General features: G+C 39.8%; 3 protein-coding genes across 3 annotated transcripts in view; 2 read left to right on the top strand and 1 right to left on the bottom strand.

Annotated features, from left to right (window-relative positions):
- The window catches only part of dhx29 (DEAH (Asp-Glu-Ala-His) box polypeptide 29), a 155018-nt gene that overhangs the window by 103601 nt on the left and 28203 nt on the right, over positions 1–23214 (bottom strand). The gene's annotated exons all lie outside the window — the stretch shown is intronic.
- On the top strand, positions 2986–4250 carry gng10 (guanine nucleotide binding protein (G protein), gamma 10). The gene is made up of 2 exons (XM_037692351.1): positions 2986–3069; positions 4125–4250. Exons 1-2 carry the CDS (start codon positions 2989–2991, stop codon positions 4248–4250), a joined length of 207 nt encoding a protein of 68 aa, XP_037548279.1. The 5' UTR covers positions 2986–2988.
- btc (betacellulin, epidermal growth factor family member) lies at positions 8276–20988 on the top strand. Its single transcript, XM_037692349.1, has 5 exons — positions 8276–8710; positions 9133–9237; positions 16416–16530; positions 16800–16946; positions 20711–20988. The coding sequence occupies exons 1-5, from the start codon at positions 8671–8673 to the stop codon at positions 20856–20858; spliced, it is 555 nt and encodes a 184-aa protein (XP_037548277.1). The 5' UTR covers positions 8276–8670; the 3' UTR covers positions 20859–20988.

Below are 23214 nucleotides of genomic sequence, written 5' to 3'. Positions count from 1 at the left end.
AGGGTTAGGAGGTAGGGTTAGGAGTTAGTGTTAGAGTTAGGAGGTAGGCTTAGGAGTTAGGGTTAGAGTTAGGAGTTAGGAGGTAGGGTTAGGAGTTATGGTTAGAGTTAGGAGTTAGGAGTTAGGGTTAGAGTTAGGAGGTAGGGTTAGAGTTAGGGACCCCACAGAGAAGTAAATCCCCACCACATTGTTCCTCACACCTCCTCCGGGTCCACAAAGTCCCTGTCTTTGTTCAGAATTGTCCTGCCGGAAATCACCTCCACCGCATGTCTGCCAAAGTCCCTCTCACGTACACACCTTAAAGTCTCGGAGGTTTGACAGCCTCAAGTGTCCTGTTAGCTCATAGCGCCAAAGTTTTTACTGACTGCGCCATCGTTCGTGTCTCAGAGGAAAGGTTCTGGCAATGTTTACATTAGTCTCCTAGCTAAAGCTAAAGCTCCTTACAGCTAAACCCGGTAATCACCTGCTGACCAATGAGATGGTGAGAGCAGTGCATGTGCACGTGGGCTCCACATTGAACTGCGTCGTTGCTGTGGCTACATAAACAGCTGCTTTCTACAGTTTAAAGTGGCGCATGCGCAGTGCTTTTTTTTCTGGGAGAAGCTAGTCAGAAGTCTGCAACATTTACAATCAATAAAGCCTTTTAACCACTTTCTCTCAGTTACATTAAATAAAGTTAAAATATTTAAAATAAAATTTCCAGAACCATGAAACCTATTTGAGAAGGAGACAAATGTAACTCATTACATTTTATATGTTTCACCTACCATAATTTTGTAATATAAAATTCACAAACAATAATGAATTGCTATATTCATCCATCCATTATCTTTTACCCGCTTCTTACATTTTGGGTCACGGGGGTCGCCTGTGCTCATGTCCAGTAATCACTGTGCGAGGGGCGGGGTACACCCTGGACAGGTCTCCACTCCATCACAGGGACACATAGAGACAAACGAGACAAACAACCATTCACTCTCTCACTCACACCTAGGGACAATTTAGAGTTACCAATCAGCCTAACATGCATGTTTTTGGTCTGTGGGAGGAAACCGGAGTACCTGGAGAAAACCCACGCATGCACAGAGAGAACATGCAAACTCCACCCAGAAAGGCCCCCGGACCGGGATTTGAACCAAAGACCTGCTCGCTAAGAGGCAGCAGCTCTACCAGTTGCACCACTGTGCTGCTAAATTGCTATATGTCAATTGTAACTTTTATGATTAAAAAGAACCACTTGCTCTTGTGCAAGACAGAGGCCTTTCTTCCTTCTCCTGTTCTCCTCCTACTTTTTTGCTCTCTGTCTGTGTATCGGAGTTCCTATTTACATATCTTCTGAAACATAAACTATTGTCATGGATCTGGTCAGCTGGACTTTCAAAGCAATTGATTTTTTTTTTTTCAGCAAAGCAACAGGGTCCTAGAGAACTCTCGTGACCTGCTGAGACATATGCGGCAGGATACGTCATGGATCTGATGTGCCTTTCCGTATTGTCTCAGGAAGACATTGAAGATATTGGAATCATGATAGCAGGGTTTCTGCTTTTTGACACCGGAGAATACCTATGTATTGGCTATTAAAGAAGACAGTGGCAGCAGTTACGGCCATGGCAAAGCTGCCAGCCCTGTCTGCAGGTGTGGTTCGTGCTTCGAGCACTCAAAATCAGCTGATTTACAAGCTAAACCGTAAGATCGAAGCGATTCGTGAGATTCGCAGGCCACTTGCGGCTTCTGAGACTTGCCAGCATGTTGGGGACGACCTTGGAGGGAGCTAATAAGCATGGACCAGTGGAATGCCCACAAATCGGGCCATTTTGGATTAAAAGTACCAGCAGACCTTAAGGCTGATGAGAAATATAATTTTGCCTGAAAAAAAATCAACAAATGTGGCTTATCTGAATCTGACTCCCCCGTTTGGCCTTGAAGCAGGCCAACTTATCAAATTTCTCCTGGGATACGTGTAAACTAAGAATGCTGTCTATCGCAACGCCCCCAAAAAAAGAAAAAAACTTCTGTGAAATGCTTATCAGAACTATACCGACTGACACCAACATCTTAACAGGACTATGGTGCTTTCTGGAAATGCTTCATGGACAAATCTCACCATCTTGTAATGAAATGCATATTTAATATGCCTATAAATGGGCTAGCTGGTAGAGTTTTTTTTTATGTCTTAAATCATGTCCTGATACGGGCAAGGTGTGAAGAGAAATTTTTTGTAATACCACTATCCTCTCCTCATGGCCTTTTACCCTTTTCCTATCTAAAAAGAATAAAGGGCCGCGCTCTTATAAGCAGCAGCAACGTGCACGCCGCCCATTTTTCAGACGACTGTACGAACATTATCTCACTGTATTTCTGTACAATGATAAAGCTTATTCTGATTCTGAACAAAGCACAAACATATAACAAAGTGTCAAGCACTGTGGTGGAGGGGTGATGATTTGGGTTTGCTCAGAGAGCATAAGCAGTAGGCACCTTGTAGTTTTAGGATCCACATGCACTCCTTTGAATATTGAGGTATACCATTTATTCATTATCATTTAATAATGCTGAGAGAGATGGAAATCTTACACGTGAAGTTTACTTTTACTAATTACTGCTAAAGGTGGCTCTGCAAACTACTGAGTACGCATCATCACTGAGTTTTTCACACACAGCTGCTGTTGTTGCTAAATAAACAATGACACTGTGGCTGGTTGTCATTTATCTGAAGTTGAAGCAAAGTTAAGACTCTTTTCATTCTAATTCACTTTTTCCACTTTCATTCTGTCACTGCCTGTGTAGTGTCCATAAAGTGCACATAGAGGTCAGTGTGTTTCTGTTGCTCCTTGGTTCTTCAGTAGAGCACAGAGGTAATTTGAAAAGAAAGAAACCCGGACATTGTCCAGCATTTGCTGCCCGTTGGTGGAGTGAACCGCTTGTGTTCAGAGACCAAAGACACTTTTTTATGAGCGATTGTTCTCTGCAGACTCTGATCCTGCAGTCATGACCTCCAATTCCAATTTATCCAGCATGCGACGGTTGGTAGAGCAGCTGAAACTTGAGGCCAGTGTGGAAAGAATCAAGGTAAGTTTTTTTTAATAGTCTTTTTCTGTTTCACTTTGTTTTACTATGTGCTTCCAATGGTTAAACATTATTGTATCATGTAATATTCAGCTAGTTTATTCCAGTCTCCAAAATGACAAAAATATCATAGACTCACATCATTTTGAATACTTTTAGTCCAGCCTTTCCCTTTTGAACTTATTATAATGTATAACTATATTTATGAAGCTAATAAGAAGGGGTGCATTGATTGCAGTTTTCTAGCCGATCACCGATTTCTAAAAAGTCTGACCTGCTGATTCTGATTTTGGCCGATACCGATTTTGTTTTATAAGCAACACTGTCAGGTGTTATAAGGTCACAATGCATCTTCAATTTTCCAATCTTATTTTATTGAAAAACATACCCTTGAACAATATCCTAGAAACAATACAAACTTGTTTTAACTGGCCATGAGGTAGTGCTCTGAAATATAAATGAAGTTCAGACAATTGTGGTTAAAACTACAAACAACAACAACAAAAATCTGTAAAAGTGGCTGATCTCTCAGAAAGAAATCGAGGCCGATAAATCGGCCGGCAATAAATCGGCCGGCGATAAATCGGCCGGCGATAAATCGGCCGGCGATTTATCGATAAATTGGACGGCAATTTATCGATAATAACAATTAAAAAAAGCCAAACATTTCTACTTTTGGACATTTTTAAAAACACTATATTCACAAAACGTCTAGAATTCAAAAGACTGATTTTTCTTTTCTTACTTGAGCACTGTAGTTTTTATTTCGAGCATGTAAAAGATTATTTTTGAAATGTGACGTTAATGCTTTACCTCAGATGGGGGAAAAAAAAAAATATATATATATATATATATATATAAATGTTTGAGATTTTGGTTACACCGAGCTGCTTTCTTACTTCTTACTTTGATAAATAATTAGAAAAAAAAAAACTTGTCAACATCACTTATTTACAACTGCTAACATAAGGAAACAGTTGTATGAGAAGTCTGTTGTTTTCTAACTCAGCAGGAACATTTTTACAGAATATGAGCTGGATATGTTGCTGGTGTTTCAGGTGTCCCAGGCAGCTGCAGACCTGCAGCAGTATTGTCTGCAGAACGCCAGCAAAGATGCCCTGCTGGTTGGAGTCTCTACAGGCAGCAACCCGTTCAGGGAGCCCCGCTCCTGTGCTGTGGTGTAAACATCAGTCTGTGTTCACTCAAACTAAACCCTTGTCTGCTTCAACCGCAGTTTAATTTCAAATAAGCAATTGAAGTTTTGGCACCATGCCTGAAGACGGTGGCATCACTCAGAGGAAAACAACTTCTAAACTCTATTGTATCACCTGCAACCTTTTTATTTGTTGTCTGGTTTTTCCTTTGGCGTCTTTATTTACCGTGTGATTGTGAGCTTTGTGTACTGCAGCTGTAAGATACAGCCATTATCTGCAGTTTGTACTGAACGGATGTTTAAGCGTGCTCTCTAAATGACACTTAGGAATCTCCTGGCGCGGGAACTTCCTGATGTTGAGTCTAAGTTAGGAACACAGCCGGCGAGAGGAAACGCCGTCTGCTGGTTCAAACTGCAAAGATTAAATGCAAGATGTCTCCTGTTTGTTTATTTGTTTGTTTTTAATGCATGAGCTCGAGCAAGGATAAATTATATAAAAAATGGTTGCTGTTATTGTCCTTTAAATTGGAACATTAACTCAAAAAAATGAATCTGTATTGTGTAGAAAGTGAATGGTATGCATTATTAATGCTGCTCATTAAACTTCAGTGTTAAGTCACATAAAAGCTTTGTTTTTTTTTAGGTTCGTTTTAAAAAATGCAATTAAAATTGCCTTTTTATTTCAGATATTAGACGATTACCACTTAAACAGCTTAGTTCACTCTAAATAATGTCTAGCCAGTCATGAGATGGCACATTTATTTCTCTTTTTTATCACTTCCTTTTCCTCTTGGTGCACTGTACGGATGAGTCTCGGTAGAGTTCTCATGTTTGCTTTTTTTTTGTTGTTGTTGTACTGAAAAACCTTGATGCGATGCTCTTAGCATTTAAGTATAACTTTTTTAAGACAATCTTTGCAATGAAACTGTTTATTTTATATACATTTGAAATCAAGACTAAAAGTTGACCTACTGGTGTAACAATTAAAGCAATAAAGAGAACATTATGTAATCAGGTTATTTAATTTCCTTAATAAAATCAAGGATTTGTTTCTGGTTGTGCTTATCTGTAATTTAACTTACTAATGCCTCATGATGTGCAAAATTGTAATGACAAAGGAGAAATTAAACATTAATGTATGTAATGCAAAACTGTATATTCTGTAAGAAAAATGAAAATTTGTTTCTATTTCTGACAGTAACTTTTGAATAAAATTACAAAACAGAATAAATACAATGTTTAATGTTGCATATTTAGCGTGCTGTCCTGTTACAGAGATATCTACATAAATATGAACCTGTCTATTTAAAGGTCAGTGTACTCTGATTTTAGCATTTGTCTTGTTATAAAGTAACCAAGCTGGTAGGCATCACTTCTAGGGAACTAAATTAGTCAGATTTACACTTTTAACTTTGTAAAATAAATTTATAAATGAGTCATTAGTAAACAGTTCTCATCTGTATAGCACAGAGACAAAAACACCTTCTTGTTAAATTGTGCTGCTTTTATATGTTTGCAAACATACTGAAGTTACCAACATTTCCAAAGTGTCAGTTTAAAAATTAGATTAATTTGTTTTTAACGTGAGCAGCACGGTGGTTCAACAGGTAGAGCTGCTGCCTCTCAGCGAGCAGGCCCTTGGTTCAAATCCCGGTCCAGGGGCCTTTCTGGGTGGAGTTTGCATGTTCTCTCCGTACATGCGTGGGTTTTCTCCAGGTGCTCTGGTTTCCTCCCACAGACCAAAAACATGCATGTTAGGCCGATTGGTAACTCTAAATTGTCCCTAGGTGTGAATGAGAGAGTGAATAGTTGTTTGTCTCGTTTGTCTCTATGTGGCCCTGTGATGGACTTGCGACCCGTCCAGGGTGTACCCCGCTCCTCGCACAATGATTGCTGGACATGGGCACCGGCGACCCCCATGACCCAAAATGGAAAAAGCGGATAAAAGGTAATGGATGGATGGATGGATGTTTTTAACGTACTACTCCTTCAAATTCAGAGGATTGAAAGGTGTATAGGAAATTAAAACAACAAACTGAACACTTGCAGTAAGGAAAAGTATTTCCATCAATCCTTTATATTTACCTGCTTCCTTTTTCGGGTCATGGGGGTCACTGGTGTCCATGTCCAACTATCACTGTGTGAGAGGTGGGGGACATCCTGGACAGGTCCCCAGTCCATCACAGGGACAAACGAGACCAACAACCATTCACTCTCTCACTTTCACCTAGGGACAATTCAGAGTTACCAATCAGCATAACATGCATGTTTTTTGTCTGTGGGAGGAAACCAGAGAGAACATGCAAACTCCACCCAGAAAGGCCCTTAGGCTGGGATTTGAACCAGGGCAACCTGCTTGCTGAGAGGCAGCAGCTATATCAACTTATCCACCGTGCTCCCGGAATAGAAATGACTTATTATATCATTCTTCTTATTCTTATTCTTATTAGTTTCGGTAATTAAAATCATTCTTTGGAGAAAATAAAAAAACATTGCTGTATTTATTGGGGGTGCTACTTTTTGGGCGGATGCAGAAGTGGTTGCCAAGCAAGCAGCAAAGTCCACAGACAAAGAAGAAAAAAAAATGTTCAGGAAGGAGATAATTATTGTAATTTTGTGATCACATGGAATAATTATACAACTTATTTTCAGCTGCTCTCTTCCTCAGGGAGCACCACAGCGAACTAACTCACATGAAGCCTAATTGTTTTTTTACGCCGGATGACATTCTTGACTAAACCACAGACCAGTGCTACCACAGCCTCTGTGTGGAGCAGAGAGCTGCTATCTAGTGCAGCCGGGGGAGCAGATGGTGGGGTTAAGGGCCTTGATCAAGGGCCCAGAGTGGGGCAAATAACAGTGGAGACAGGTGTGGGTGCTTCCCCCACGTTTTGACATTGCCAGTCCGGGGGGTGGGGGGGTGTTGGACCTGCGACGTTCCAATCACAGGCTCCACTTCTCTAACCTCTGCACCACCACTACCCCATATGGAATAATTATACAACTATTGATGCAAAATCTTATTGCATTTTCAAAACACATTTATACTTATTACCACTCGAATATAAGTCAACCCTTTTATTACACTAACATTAATGAAAAAATTACCTTTAAACATAAATATTTTGTTTATTTTTGATCAATTTGTAGATTTTGGCGTAGAGTTTCAGGTTTTGATGGAATGGAAGGTGAATTATCTTTTATGCATTTTTTAATTTTTTTTTTTTTGACACGGCTTATGATAAACAGAAGTTTAGCTTCAAGCTTCCTCTAAATGGAAGTTTAAAGGATTACTTTAAATATCCTGGTCCTGATTACTTTAAATGATTTTTTGATTAGATCCCGATAGACAAGTTTATTGATCACAAACAAGACTGGGAACAAGTGTCATTTTACAATTAGTGTGTCTGTTCGCTAAAGATCTGATGAAACTGCAAACCACTTTAAAATGTTTCATGTTGAAAGCATTTATTTACGAATCCATATCTCCAAGAAACTGTAAAATACTGCCATCTGGTGGTTAACTTGAAAATAACATGGTGGTGTATGTAGTTTCTCCATTGTAAACAGCTGCCACCTGATTGTAAAAGCTTCCAATGTGTGCTGAAGTATTAAAAAAAAATCTGCATAAAGTTTCACAAGTCTAGGATTTTCTGAAAATAATAAATATTAAGCTTTTAGTTATACTGCATTGTAACAGCGCCATTGATAATAGTGATAAGTAGAGAGCAGTAAAGTTGACCTGATGTGGGCTCATTAAATGTATCTTCACATCTTATCTCTTATATTCACTGGTTTTGTTTGTTGAATCTGTCAAGTCATTTGTACAGCTGTCAGATCAAATGTTGAATGAATCATACAATGGTTCCATAAATAGCCAGGAAATAGTCTTGAACAAAAACAAGCCCTGATGTCACAATTGTCTTGTCGGTGCTTCTACACCTGTCTGCTTTCTGTTCGTCACACTCCCAAAGATAATGAAAGTCCAAACAGAGTCATAAACATTCGTCTGGTAAACAGGTGCTATGTTAAAGACTCCACCTGCCTTTCATTCTTGAGAAAACAACACCAGGGCAACACAGGCCCTCTTGTTGAGTGAGGAGGAAATAACCTGACTACTTTGTGTAGAATTGTCTTCTCCTTTAAAGGTGTGGGCGGAGAGAGCAAAGCAGAGTTGGGTTTCAGTGCCTCCCTCTTCAGCACAGAATTCAGAGAGCCACTCTGGACTGCAATTTGCGTGTGGTCAAAGCGTCATTTTGTTCTGGCTGACATGAAGGTAGCCACCATCGATGAAGAACCACGACACGACGCACCACTGGGGAACTTCCAGCTCTTGTCCACACCTTTCTCAAAGGTCACTGACCTCTGAAAAGGCTTCAGTCCAGTTGGACTTCTTTTTGCCAATGACAGGATTTTCAGGAACCGGATGAGTCTTTTTGTGAAGTGAGGAGATGGTAAAGGTGTACAGGCTCTATGCAGGAATATTAGCAGGTAAGATTTGTTAGTTGGTATACTCACCTTCTTTTTTAATCAAGTTCTACTTGGACATAAAAAAAAACAACTTTCTCCATTCTTTATCCAAAATTAAGTTTGATTAATTATTCAGTCAAATCTAAATTAAAGGCAGTGTTTACCCACCAGGCAGTATCTGTAGTAAATTTTTAGTGTGTGTTAATGATTGAAGGAAGAGTTTGCACACAAGCAATAAAATCTGTCGTTCCAGTTCATAGTCGGGGCTGTTTTCACTGTTTCATGTTTAAAAACTTGTGATGTCCTCAAGTCGGTGGTTTTACAGCAGAGTTGCCATCTCTAATGCAGGACTGCATCAATGGTCACAGATTGGTTTCACCTGTTGCACGTGAGCACAAGTTTGTTGTGTGGGACTATTTTGTTGTTTGTGTTTCCATCTGCAGCTCTGGCCTTATGCAAGTACAGCCTGGCAGAATGGAATACCACTGAGGTGCCCACCAATCGAACTCGACCCGACTGTCATCATGGCGACAGAAGCAACTGTGCAGGTAGATACGAGGAGCCGAGAGGGGCAGACTCCTCTGTGGTGACACAAAAAGATGAATGATTGGAGGTTTAATGGCTGAATGAACACAGTACTCATACGGAGCATGGGGGATTTTTTTATTTTGCGTTTCCTCACAATATTTTTGCGTTCCCTTGCAATATTTTTGCGTTCCCTTGCAATACTTTTATAGTATTACTTTAAGAAACCATCCAGACGACCTGACTTAACTTTGATGGATTTTTTTACCTGGATTATTGAGCATGAACTTTGATACCTTGGATTCATTATAATGTATGGGCACCAGTGACCCAAAATGGAAGAAGCGGGTAAAGATGATGGATGGATTAACTTAACAGCAAATATGTATATTTACATACAAGACACCTTCAAATGTTAACACTTTTTATAAAGCTGTTTTATAAAATACTGAATATGATTGTGCTGATGCATGATCAATAATCCAGCTAGAAAAATCTAACAAAGGTTAAGTCAGGTCCTCTGGACGGATTCTTTAGGAAACCGTCCAGTAATACTAGAAAAGTATTTAGAGGGAGCACAAATGTATTGCGAGGGAACACACACACACAAAAAAAAATCCCCCATGTCCCCTCCGGGACTCCATATCTTTGTACTCCACAAAATATAAATATATTTAGGATGAGTCTTTACATAAATGACCAAAAATTATGCTGTCAACACTTTATGTGAAGAGTCAATTTATTATAGTGGACACTAAATATCATCTGCATACTTTCAAAGATATTTGCTTCAAATTAATATTTTAAGCATTTTGAAGTGAGGTTTTGTGGAATATATGAACAAGTATTATCTTAAATCGTTGAGGTGGTTTTATTTGTGTAGCTTTTTATAGTTATTTGAAAGTGTTGATGGCAGAAGCAGAAAGCTGTAGCATCTCCAATGCAGCCTGGGGTCATGTTCATCAGAATTATTGTGAATCGCTCTGTTCCAACATGAACCTTAATGAAACTTAGAAGATTGTTGTTGTTGTTTTGAGTCAGCCTGGAAGTGAATTCAAGCAGGTGTGGGTGGAACAACTTCCAAAGCATTCATTCATTCATTCAACCTTTATTTATGCAGACTAGCCTCATTGAGCCACAGGGACTCATTTACAAGACGGACCTGTTCCAGACAGAACATACAAAGTACAGACAACAAAACAGTAAACGATGACAACAATAAACTACAGCAAAAATGCAGTTAAAATAAAAGTAGTGTACAAAACAATAAATCAGGGTGCCGTAAAACAGGGTGAAATACATAAAACAAGAACATATTTGCTTTGATTTTTCAATTGACATTATCAAATGTTTGAAAACCCTTTTAAAGAAATTAGGGTGGACAACTTCAGTTCTTGTTGCAAGGTGTTCCAGGTTGCAGGGGCTGAGTAGGAAAAGGCCTTTTTACCAAGTTCAGTCCGCACTGAGGGAACGCTGCAGATAATGATGGCCTGAGAGTGCATGTTGTAACTGCACTGACGACGTGACGTGGGAGGAGAAATAAGAAGGTAGCAGACCAAAGAGGGATTTATAAAAGGAAATGAACCAGTGTGAGAGCCTACATGTAGATAATGACCAGCTGACCATGGAGTACAGGTTGCAGTGATGGGTACGATAGTTACAACCAGTCATGATCCTTAACGCGCCATGATAGACAGCATCCAACATCTGCAAGGAGCTGGCAGGGGCATTCATGTAAATAATGTCACCATAGTCAATGGCTGATAGGAAGGTAGCAGCTACAAGGTGTTTTCTGGCATTCGGAGTTAAGCAAGATCTATTTCTGAAAAAGGAACCCAGTTTTAATTACAGTTTCTTTATCAAGTTTTTGATATGTGGTTTAAAAGAGAGATGTGCATCGACCAAAATGCACAAGTATTTGTAAGAATCTACAAACTCAATAGGAACACCATGCATGGATGAGATAAGAGGAAGAGCTGTTGGCACCAACTTTCTGTTGGAAAACAACATCCCTTTGGTTTTGTCAGCATTTAGCACCAACTTGATGGAATAAGTTTGACTGAATGATGTCAAATGCAGACTGTAGAAGCTGGAAAACCTTGGCAACTGTGTTAGCTCGGCAATAATGAACAGTGTCATCGGCATAGAGATGCATGAATGCATCAGGAATGTTTAGACCTACATAATTTATATAAATTGTAAAAAAAAAAAAAAAAAAAGTGGGACCTAAACTGAGCCTTGTGGCACACCATTGGTGACCGCTAGGTAGCTAGTTGAACTACCGTTATGTCGAATACATTGTCTCCGACCTGAGAGATACCAGTAGTTTGAGAACTGTGGAAGCATACTGTGCTGCCTTAAAATACTCAAGTCTTCTAAATTTCACTGTTTTGCAATTGAATAAACCTTTATGAAATTTCGGTTCAGCTGAAATATTGTTATCGTGTTATATTATTTCTGCAAGACATACTCAAACTGCACTGGAAACGCTCATCGAATAACCACAGACTTCTGGCTAAATATTTACGTAAAATAATTCACATTGATGAAACAGTGTTTTCATAAGGCTTCAAGAACAATTTAGAGTTGTGTTAGTGTCATAAATATTTAAAGGCTTTCAGTTCTGCATCAGTGTTTTTAAAGAGGAAAAATAAGCAAGATGAGTATAAATATTTGGTAAAATTACATCCCATAATAAAGCAACATGAGCACAAGGTAAAACAAATGTAAATGTTTTGGGAAAAAAAAAATACTATTCAATAACAGAACATTTTGTAGACGGTCTAATTAGAAGTTTAAGTTGTTTTAGCGAGAAATGATACAGCATCTTAATCAACTTTAACTAAAGAGCCTCCTGTGCTGGTTGCTGAAGGACCTTCTACAGCACACGTGTCAAACTCAAGGCCTGGGGGCCAAATGTGGCCCTCGTTGACATCTTGTCTGGCCCCCAAGATGATATGTTAAACGTAAAATACTTTTTTTCACTTTAATTTTTTCAGTAATCTTTGATTATGATGTCAAAAAGTGCAACAGAGAACGTCAATTGAGACTAATCAAACTCTTGTTGAGGAACCTGCAACCAAGAAAAGATGTTGGGTATCTGACTTGAGTTAAAGTAGATTCTGAAACTGGCCCTTAGTTTGAAAAAGGTTTAATTTTTGGCCACGTTTTGTGAGTTTGACACCCCTGTTCTACAGCTTCACCACTTTTACCTGAAGGAACGTCTACTGCTGATGCTTCAACTTTGACAACTCTGGATAAACGGCATGATCTCCGTGGCAGAAAGCATCGCTCCCGTTTGTGATGACCCTGTATCGATCTGCCAGTATCCTGACCAAGCTGCAGATGCTCCCTGGAGAACCATGTTTTGCCAACTGTTGGCTTCTTGTGGAACCCAACACCTGAATTGCTGCACCAGGAGTGGTCTTTAGAATCATACGGATTCGGCGGTGTGTGGGGATATGTGTTCAGCTACAAAAGAGGCGAACTCAGTCTGTATCAGCAGGATGAAGATGAGAGACTGAGGCCCATGAAGTGCTAACATGTAATGACTGGTCAGTTTTCAGAATGGCAATACCTCATAGTTCTTACACCACCAAATCTGTCCTTAGCTGGGGAGAAAACAAAATCTCACTGATGATTGCAAAACATGTCAAAAGGGGATATTTTCCATCTCAAATGGAAATGACAAAATCTGGATCACATAGGTGAGCAAATCTCCACAGCTGCTGGTGCTCAGCCGACGTTCTGGCTGTGGACAAACTAACCTTTTAAGCCTTGCTTCCCAAAGCCCCACCTCTACAATATATAAGGAGACAATTGTACGGATTCCTGCTACAGATTTTTTTCGCTTCAGTATGACTTGGACTAGGATGGAGAAAATGACCAGGACTGGCAGACAGACTACACTGGCCTCCTGCTGGGGAATATATGTCCAGTCTGAAGATGTACCAGAGAATTACAGCTTGGGTTCTTCACTCTCAGTGGCTGAGAGCAGACAAAGGAAGCATGTTTCTCAGACCTAAGATGTTTTCGTGATCCAGGAACCTGGTGATTTTTCACTAAGTTGTGGCAGGACAGAACAAAAAGATAAAAATCTCAGATAAGACAGACCTTTTATTATTCCAGGCGCTTTCCCATATATCTGCTCAAACACTCGATCAGGTCAGTAAAGGAAGGTTATTGTTTGTATGTGTGGCAACATGTATTAAGATAATCTTTAAGATAATTCTTGAAAGACACATTTCAGCTACATACAGGGAAATTATAATTAGAGGACCTCTAGAACATTCCCATGACTTTTGATTGACACCTGTCCAATCCAAGTTTGACAAACGGTGATGTGTTACTGTATTTATCTTGCCTTTTTATAGTTTTTAGATGGTTGAAGAAAATGAAGGATAAAAAAGGCGTTCTTTAATCTTTGTGCTTGTTTTAATTATTGTACACTTTTTTTAAATCAAAAGCAGGCGGAACATATTGTGGTCAAGCTGATTTTTGCTTTAATTATAAGCCTTTTGTGTAGATATTGTTTGACGTTTAGATCTGGATGCTCTATTGATCTTCTGTGCTGTTGTGCAAACCTGTAAATGTCCATGTATCCATCTTACAATAAGCTTATTACATATAACACATGCACCATCCTTTTCTTCACTGTGGAATGAGCAAAGGTCTATTAGATGAAGGGAGGGTCAGACCTGTTTAAGATTTTTAAACAGAAGAGTCGCTGCTGATCTCTTTTTACAAAGACAGGTGTGAAGAGACAATGAACACTCCTTTGCTACATGAAATCCCTGTATTTACATTTTGGTTGACAATCTCCATCTTCTTGCTATTAAAGTGAAGTAAGTTGCTCTTCCTTGGCCTTTCTACAGTTTTCAGGATCAAAGCATTTTCATGACTCCAATCCACAAGATGTTGGACCTCCTCTTTATAGGTCTCCTTTTTGTCCTGCTATCTCAGTGTGGTCAGAAAATCTAAGGTTGGGTTGGGGTTCAGTCATGCGTAAAGCTTTCAGGCTGGTGTCATGACAGTCTATATAGGTCAACTCCTTTGGGCTTCAAAGCACACAAAGAATTGGTTGCAGCCATCTGGATGGGTATTGTTGCTGCTCTGTTGGGCGTTGCCTTTGGTTTGAGATCAAACTACGAAAACGCTGATTAAAGGACAACCATTTTACCGTCATAGTAGGCCTCGGTGTGCAGACGAGAGCTTAGATTGTCCTATACCTTTTTATTCTGCTTTCTGTTGGATGAGATTAAATTTATTTTAAGAAAAGCGCACCCTATTTCTTTTGATTTAGCCAATCACCACCAGACTAAGCTAAGTAGCTTCCTGTTTTTGGCTAAAATAAATTTCCCCATCATGGTTGAATATTTGTAAGACTGCAAAACACTCGTATCTCCATGAATACAGCTTTAAACTTTGTTACAGGAGTTTTTTTCCTTTCAGTGCCAAGGTTGTGGCTTTGAGCCAGTTCTCAAGTTACAGCTAACAAGTGGAGCGCTGCCTTTGATGTCACTTGCACGGCAGTATTGCTTTACAATCTCATTTTGTGAGAGATTACTTAATTGGAGGAGGTTTTCAAGATAGCGGCAGCTTTGTAGGAAGTGCTACGTGAAACTGGTGGTCAGAAGTTCAACAGATGTTTCAGGCTGAGGCAGCAAAGAAATTAAGTCGCAAACAAGGAGAAAGGAAATCCCTACATTCTATGGTTCTTTTGGCAATGTACCACTCAAAACATGGTTAGTGAGCTCTTGGTGACTCTTGGCCTTTCCTGGCAATGATTAGGCTTCCTCTCTGGATCACATTTCAAGCTGTCTATTTATAAATCAGCTCAGAGCAGAGGGTGAAAATGTATGTCATAGAAGCAAGCGGACAGAACATTACGCAGCTACAAAAATAGACAATTGGGGGTAAGAAAGGAAATGCTCCACGATTTGTTCAGTCAAACAACATGGCTAGGAAAAAAAAATATATATATATATATACTGAAGCTGTTCACAAAATTACCCTCTATTAAGTAAATATAGTTATTTGAATTTCATCCACAGATGAAGGCTATGCTGAATTTACTGATGAAGATGGTGGTGTCCTGACCTATAACAATAATCTTATGGCTTAATGAATAGTTGTGTAATGCCACACAAATATCTAAATATACATGATTTGACTATAATCTGGAGGGCTCCTTAGCTAAATGTGGAGTGAATTATTTTAAATATAAGGAGGAAGGTTGTTTTTATTGCATTTGCAATATAATTTTTTTCAATCGCTACTCATGATCATAGGTGAGAGTTGGAACATAGATTGACTAGTGATGCAATGGTCTCTGTTCATCATGACCGAGCGGTGCAAAGTTTGCATCACTGCAGACACTGCCCCCGAGACACTTGAACTTTTTCATTTAAGGCAGTAGCTTATTCCCAACCTGTGCTTTCAGCTGAGGACCACATGGCTTCTGACTTAGAGGTGCCAACTGACATCTCACTTGTTTCATGCTTGGCTACAAACCACTGCAACGCCAGCTCATTGTGTCAAACAGGACCACATCATCTACAAGAAGCAGGTGATGAATCCAAAGCATCCTGAACTGGAAACCTTTTCTCTTTGTCTAGATAGTTCACTCATAGGAGTGATGCACAGAACGGACGACTGAGTCTAATCAAAAAGAAGGCTGCCCAGTTACTGAGAATAAAAACCTACCAACTATAAAGAAACTGAATGACCCAAGTTTAAACTCTATGCCAAATGTTGCTTTGTTGGGACACGGACACTGGACTCGTGGGAACTATCTGTGGGGCTTGGTACCAGCATGTTGAGTCCAATAAGTGAAGCTTCTGTGAACCAAAAGTCTTCTATTTATGTCCATGAACTTGTTTATATGTAAATCATTCAAATTTGAATGGCAAATTAAGTATATAAGGCCTTAAATATGTTCCTAAAACCAAACCTGAGTAGTTGCTTGTATGAAAGTCAAGAAATTATCTTGCTCAAAATACAACATAGAAAATATACCTGTCAAATCTGACAGTTATTTTGTTACAATTTCATAAATTTAGATGGTATGTTGTAACTGAGTTTAACATTCACATAAAGTTACTAACCCATCGATCTGTATTATTTACTTAAAGTAATTTATTTTAAAATGCTGTACTTCTTTGAAAATATAATTTTAGATAATGCTTCATCTATCCTGCAGAAACACAAACAGATGGGTGGAGTGGACACTTCTCAAAATGCCCTGATGAGCTTTCGCATTACTGCATCCACGGGGAGTGCCGTTACGTTCTGGAGCAGAACACACCATCCTGCAGGTAGGAGAAAGCAGCAAAAAGGTCCAGGAAGGAGCATGAAGGGGAAAAATTGAATTGTTAGAGAAGTTTGGCTACAAGGAAACCTCTGAAAGCAACAGACAAAGAAAAATCTCTTGTTCAGAAATGCTTTTATATTCCTGAATGAGTTTTTAAAGATGATGCAAGGAAACTTTGGGAGCAGACAAACATATGGTAGTATTAGGATTTTATTTAAAATAACAGAAATGAAAGTTATGAATATATTTTTGTTTTTTTTTTCCCCATCTTAGATGTCAGAGTAATTACATTGGTGCAAGGTGTGAATATGTGGACTTGGACTGGCTAAAAGGAGAAAAACGACACATCTTAATAGGCTGCGTCGTTGGAGGGCTGGTGCTCTTGATCGCCCTTGTTGTTTTCATCTGCATCTGTTCACAGTAAGATCAAATTTATTTTATTAATGTCTAAAATGTAGTTAAAGGAACAGCTTGGCATCCTCAATTTAATCTTTGGCTACGTTTATCCTTAAAAATTTGTGAAATCACTGAGTCCATCTTGCTCAGCTCATGTCTTTGATCACTTGAGACAAGTTTATATCCAGAGCTTTTTACCAGAGAGCTTTTTTGGTAGAAAAGGAAGTGTTAATTCATAACCAAATGCACCGAGTTTGTATTAATGTGTAAATGAGAAACACTTTGTGAAGTGCTTTGTGGAACCTAAATTGAGCTAAAATGCTCCTATACGAGTGTGAATGGTTTAGAAGCCTATTGGACTTTTGTTTTTGTCATTTGGAAGCAAAATTCCAGTCTTATCCACTGGAGAGGTTTTTCTGTAGGAGGCTATTGGACAAGGTTCTTCTATAAGTTGCATGCATTTCTAAAGCTCACAATCATGTGCGGAAGTTTTAAACAATGCCTAATATTCTTAAAATTGTGTTTCCAATTAGCCAATCTTTCCTGTAATCTTTAATTTGGTCTTGGTTTTGATGAATAATTCTTCTGGATTTCAGAAGTCCTTTAAAAGTTTCAGCTGCTCTTTCACATATCTTCTCCCTGGTCCTTGATTAAGAAAACAAACAAACAAACAAACAAACAAACAAACAAACGAACAACACCAATAAAAAACAAAAACAACAATTCACTCAAAAATTTAAAAAGAGAACAAGTGGAAGACAAAATGTCAATCCGAGAACACTATCCGCAGCAGAGAAACAGTTTTACTAAAATGCATTAGCTGGTTTTTAGTGGCTGGTTAAATCAGCCACTAGGGAGCACAAGACAGTGTATCTCTTGTGCCAATCCAAAGCCCGAGTAAATGGTGAGGGTGTCAGGAAGGGCATCAGATGTAAAACACTTGGCAAAACTATAATGCGAGTTCATCAACGCGAAACCATACCCTATTGGTCGAGGCCTGGGTTAACAACGACCGCCACCAGTGCTGTTGACAAACGGTACCAGTGGAAATTGTGCTACTGTTAGTGAAAGACCATGAGGAGGAAAACATGTCAGGAGACGGAGGGAGAAAAGTAACATCAAGAATGTAGGACTGAGGGTTGGAACTCTAAATGTGGGGATGACAGGCAAAGGTAGAGAGCTGGCTGACATGATGCAGAGAAGGAAGGTATGTTTTGTGTGTTCAAGAGACCAAGTGGAAAGGCAGCAAGGCTCGCAGTATTGGAGCAGTTTAAGCTGTTTTTACCATGATATGGCTAGAAAGAGAAATGGAGTAGGGGCAATCCTGAAGAAGGAGTTTGCAAAGAATGCAGTAGAGGTGAAGAGATTGTCAGATAGGGTGATGTGCCTGAAGGTAGAAGTAGAAGGTCTGATGCTAAATGTTGTCAGTGGTGATGCTCCACAGGTTGGGTGAAACAGAGGGGATGAGGAAGTGATGGGTAGGTTTATTGTCAAGGAAAGAAACCAGAAAGGACATATGGTGGTGGATTTTGCCAAGAGAATGGAAATGGCTGTAGTCAACACATATTTCCAAAAGAGGGAGGAACGTAGAGTGACCTATAAGAGTGGAGGAAAGAGTATGCAGTTTGACTACATTCTGTGTAGAAGAGAAAACCTGAGGGAGATTGGGGACCGTAAGGTTGTGGCAGGGGAGAGCGTGGCCAGACAGCATCGGATGGTTGTGTGTAGAATGACTGTTGTTGTGAAGAAGAGAAAAAGAGTAAAATCAGAGAAGAAGACCAAACAGTGGAAGCTGAGAAAAGAAGAATGTGAGAAATTCAGAGAGGAACTGTTAAAGGCTCTGGGTGGTAAGTAAGACCTTCCAAATGACTGGGCTACTACAGCAACAGTAATTAGAGAGACAGGTAGGAAGATACTTGGTGTGTCATCTGGACAGAGAATGGATGATAAGGAAACCTGGTGGTGGAATAGTGAAGTGCAGGATGCCGTTCAAAGAAAGAGGTTAGCCAAGAAGAAATATGACAGTGAGAGGACTGAAGAGAGGAGACAGGAACTGAAGGAGATGGGACGTAGAGCAACGAGGGAGGTGGCAAAGGCAAAGCCGAAGGTGTATGATGAGTTGTATGGGAGACTTGACAGTAAAGAGGACAAGAAGGACCTGTACCAATTGGTGAGACAGATGGATCAGGCTGGAAAGGATGTGCAGCAGGTTAGGCTTGTTAAATATAGGAATGGTAATGTTCTAACAAGTGAGGAGAGTGTGACGGGAAGATGGAAGGAATACTTTGAGGAGCTAATGAATGAAGAGAATGAAAGAGAAAGAAGAGTAGAGGTCATAGAAACTGTGGACCAGGAAGTGGGACAGATTTGGGAATGTGAAGTCCAAAAAGCTCTGAAAAGAATGAAGAAGGGAAAGTAGGATCTGATGACATATCATTGAAGGTTTGGACATCTCTGGGAGAGATGACGGTGAGGTTTTTGATTCAAATATTCAATGACATATTTGAGGGTGAGAAAATGCCTGAGGAATGGAGAAGAAGTGTGCCAGTGCCCATTTTTAAGAACAAGGGTTATGTACAGAGTTTTAGCAACTACAGGGGAATTAAGTTGATGAGACACAATGAAGATCTGGGAGAGAGTTGTAGAAACAAGATAGATGAGTGGTGACTGTGAGCAGCAGTATGGTTTCATGCCAAGAAAGAGCACCACATATGTCATCTTTACTTTGAGGATGCTGATGGAGAAGTACAGAGAAGGTCAGAAAGAATTCCGTTGTGTCTTTGTGGATTTAGAAAAAATATATGACAGGGTGCCAAGGGAGGACGTGTGGTATTGCATGAAGGTGTGGTATTGCATGATGAAATCTGGAGTGGCAGAGAAGTATGTTAGACTGGTACAGGACATGTATGAGGACATCAGGACAGTAGTGAGATGTGCTGTAGGAGTGACAGATAGCTTCAAGGTGGAGGTGGGATTGCATCAAGGATCGGCTCCGAGCCCCTTCTTGTTTGCTCTGGTGATGGACCGACTAACAGATGAGGTCAGGCAGGAATCCACGTGGACTTTGATGTTTGCAGATGACATTGTTATCTGTGGTGAGAACAGGGAACAGGTGGAAGAGAACTTGGAGAGGTGGAGGTATGCACTTGAAAGAAGAGGAATGAAAGTCAGCCATAGTAAGACAGAGTACGTGTGTGAATGAGAGGGAGGCTGGTGGAACAGTGAGGCTACAAGGAGCAGAGGTCACAAAGGTTCAGGACTTCAAGTACTTGGGATCCACTGTCCAAGAAAATGGGGAGTGTAGTAAAGAGGTGAAAAAGGAGAGTCCAGGCAGGATGGAGTGAATGAAGAAAAGTTTCAGGAGTGATTTGTGACAAAAGAGCGTCAGCAAAGGTCGAAGGAAAAGTTTACAAGACTGTGATGAGACCAGCTATATTGTATGGTCTGGAGACCATGTCTGTTCTGATGTGACCTATACTCTGGAGTGACGTATGATCCGGAAAATACGGTGCTCTCATATGCTGCAGACACACCTGGTTAAAGTTGAGACAAATGTTTTTCTTAATGTTAGGTGAATATTGATCCAGACATGCATTATGCTGCGGAAATATTCTTCTCATTGGAAGAGAGCATAAAATAAAAACCTCATCTAACTGCTTGGCAGGAAAGCAAATAATTTCCCCCAAATTGCTCCTTTCATAATTTAAATGTCAAAGCTGAACAGCAGTTATTTTTGACGTCACTCTCGTTATTGGCCTCCATATGTTTCATGGTTGCCTTTCTCTCAGTCGCAGGTACAGACGGTGTTGGCAGAGAACAAGACAGAGGGAAGAGCCAAGGAATGGAACAGAGAAGCTCAGTATGATGAACTCCAGTGCAACACACACAACCTCAATGGAGGACCCAGCAGAGCAAACACACACCAACTCAGTGTGAGAACTGTGGCAGTACGCGAGCACCCACAAGCCTGGGAATAGTGTAAACATGCTGGTAAAGTTGCAGACTTTAGTCTCACACTGACACTGGAGACTTGCAGGCAGCTCTTGGACAGCAGAGAGAACCAACAGGAAGAACACATCACAATGAAAGTCTCTTGTGCCTCTCTTGCTGCTACTGACAAGAAGACTTTTCTTATTCGGCTACTGTAGAGTAACAGGCCTGTTACTGAGTGCTACTGATTGTGCAGCACTAAATAAATTCTTGGAAAAAGCTGTGATGCCAGCTGGCAACCAGTGATAAGTCACGTCAGTCTGGTGTGGTATTAACTTGTATGGGAGACATGTTGACACTAAAATTAGAGAAAAGGGACTGTGATGACACTATACTCTGTTTGGTTTGAGGAATTTAAGACAAATCCATGAAATTTTAACATACAGATGTATAAAAGCTTACAAAAGCAGCTGCAGTTGTGGTGTGCTTACATCATAATACTGCTACTTTGTTTACAACTGGTTTTGCTTCTCGTTTACTTATCACCACCCCAAAAACCGTTATCATCCCTCACTAACAGAGCCACGTCTTCACCTATGCTTGCACAAAATATCGTTACTTGCTTACATTAGCAATGCAAGCAGAGTTTCATATTTCCGAAAGGTTCTAGTTTAATTTAGGGTTGAAAAGAGGACAAGTAGATCTTGTGCTGGAGGCTTTTTTTTATCTGTTTATTTGGAGCCAAGAAGCCTCTGAGTTGCAGAACTGAACAGCTGAGTCTGTGTGTGCAAGCTGAAAATGCTCCACTGTATGAGACAGTTCCCAAACTGACAACCTTTTAAAGCTGTTTTGGAATTTTACCATGTGTCTCGATATATGTCAATTCAGTCAGTTCATCTGCTTCTGATATTTATGTCACCCGTCAATAAACATACCTAGTTGCACTGCACTTTTGTAAAATTTTATTTATTTATTATAGTTTTTATTGGTACAAGGTTATTTTCTCTTTGCAGTTTGCTCATTTTTGTGTTAACAGGCCTTGCCAAACCTCACAAGCTAAGTACGCCTGAGAGTTGCACACAAACAAAACATTAAAATCCCTGTTCCAGTTTTTGTGATGCAAGTACTTGAGCATTACCAATAGCTTAAAATTTCGTTTAACTTATGCATGTTTTTATTTTAAGCTAATTTCACTGCAGCACCCTGATTTTGATCCATGTGTTGTTTTTCAGCTGTGAAGATTAATTTAAAAGACAACTTAATGTCCTGAATGGACACTATGATGATGCTGCTGGTTACCAGCGTTACCTTGGAGAGGCCCTGGTGGTTATATATTCTGTACATGCATGCAGCATATATCTTGTGGTTCTGTTTTTCTCCCAGAATCATGCATGTTGGGTTAATTGAATATTCTAAATTGACCATGTCACTGTGAGCCTGGTTGTTGAGCCTGGTGTCTCTGTGCTCCCTATGATGGACTAGCAACCTGTCCTCCTTGTAACCCACTTCTCATCAATATAGGCTCCAACCCTCTCAGCAAACCTGAATAAGATTTGGTCAAATGGGTCAAGATAGTTCTAATTGATTTTTTTTTAGATTTTTTTACCTAAACCTGAGCAATTTGGACCGTTTCTCACTCACTAACCAATCATTGAACAAGTGTGAAACAAAAAGGAAACGCCACAGAAATCAGTATGTGTTGTGACAGTTGGAAGTGAGGAAAGGAGAAGGTGGTTTTAAACTCATGAACTTTATTACAGATGTGCCGTCAGGTCAGATGTCATTCCAGACTGTCTTTCACTCTACCAGCCTCATCCTTCTCTGTAGCACTACTATAACAGTCTCTTCACCCTATGATGTCAGCAGTGCCATCTTGTGACTAAAAGCAACAACAGCAATAGAAAGAATACGTTTGCTCTTGTAGCAGGACTGAGCGAGGAAAATAAGGGTGATGATTTTCTCCACTCTGCTACATTTTTTTTAGTTGCACTCGTTAAACCAGGGCACCGGCACTGTCACGTTCCAGACCAATAACAAGTTGGCACACTTTATGAATATTCAACTACTAAATTCACCCTTGAATTATCAGACTCAACAGCTGAAGCTGAATTCATTGGTACAGGGAATACTTGTCGCAATATTATAGCGAATGAGGACGAAATTTAATTTGCCCTTTTTAATTTTATCACAAAATAATTACTCAATAAAGATGTCTTTCAATTGGATGGAAACACAATAGGCCATCGAAGTCTTGAAGGCCAAACTGTGTTCAGCTCCTTGTCTAGCCTCCCCTAACACTGGAAGAGTTTCACCTTGATGTTGGCTTTTCCAAACATTGTCTCAGTGCAGGTCTATACCAAAT

The sequence above is a fragment of the Nematolebias whitei genome, chromosome 18 (assembly GCF_014905685.2).
Source record: "Nematolebias whitei isolate Nwh7 chromosome 18, NemWhi1, whole genome shotgun sequence".
Lineage (NCBI taxonomy): Eukaryota > Metazoa > Chordata > Actinopteri > Cyprinodontiformes > Rivulidae > Nematolebias > Nematolebias whitei.
The sequence above is the reverse complement of the archived record's forward strand: the minus strand, read 5'-3'. Positions and strand labels throughout refer to the sequence as shown.

Bases quoted from the DNA above. Each gene is read 5' to 3' on its own strand.
- gng10 (XM_037692351.1), top strand. From the start codon at position 2,989: ATGACCTCCAATTCCAATTTATCCAGCATGCGACGGTTGGTAGAGCAG. The intron at 3,070-4,124 runs GTAAGTTTTTTT...CTGGTGTTTCAG, and splicing joins CCAGTGTGGAAAGAATCAAG to GTGTCCCAGGCAGCTGCAGA.
- btc (XM_037692349.1), top strand. From the start codon at position 8,671: ATGGTAAAGGTGTACAGGCTCTATGCAGGAATATTAGCAG. The intron at 8,711-9,132 runs GTAAGATTTGTT...TTCCATCTGCAG, and splicing joins CTATGCAGGAATATTAGCAG to CTCTGGCCTTATGCAAGTAC. The intron at 16,947-20,710 runs GTAAGATCAAAT...CCTTTCTCTCAG, and splicing joins TTCATCTGCATCTGTTCACA to TCGCAGGTACAGACGGTGTT.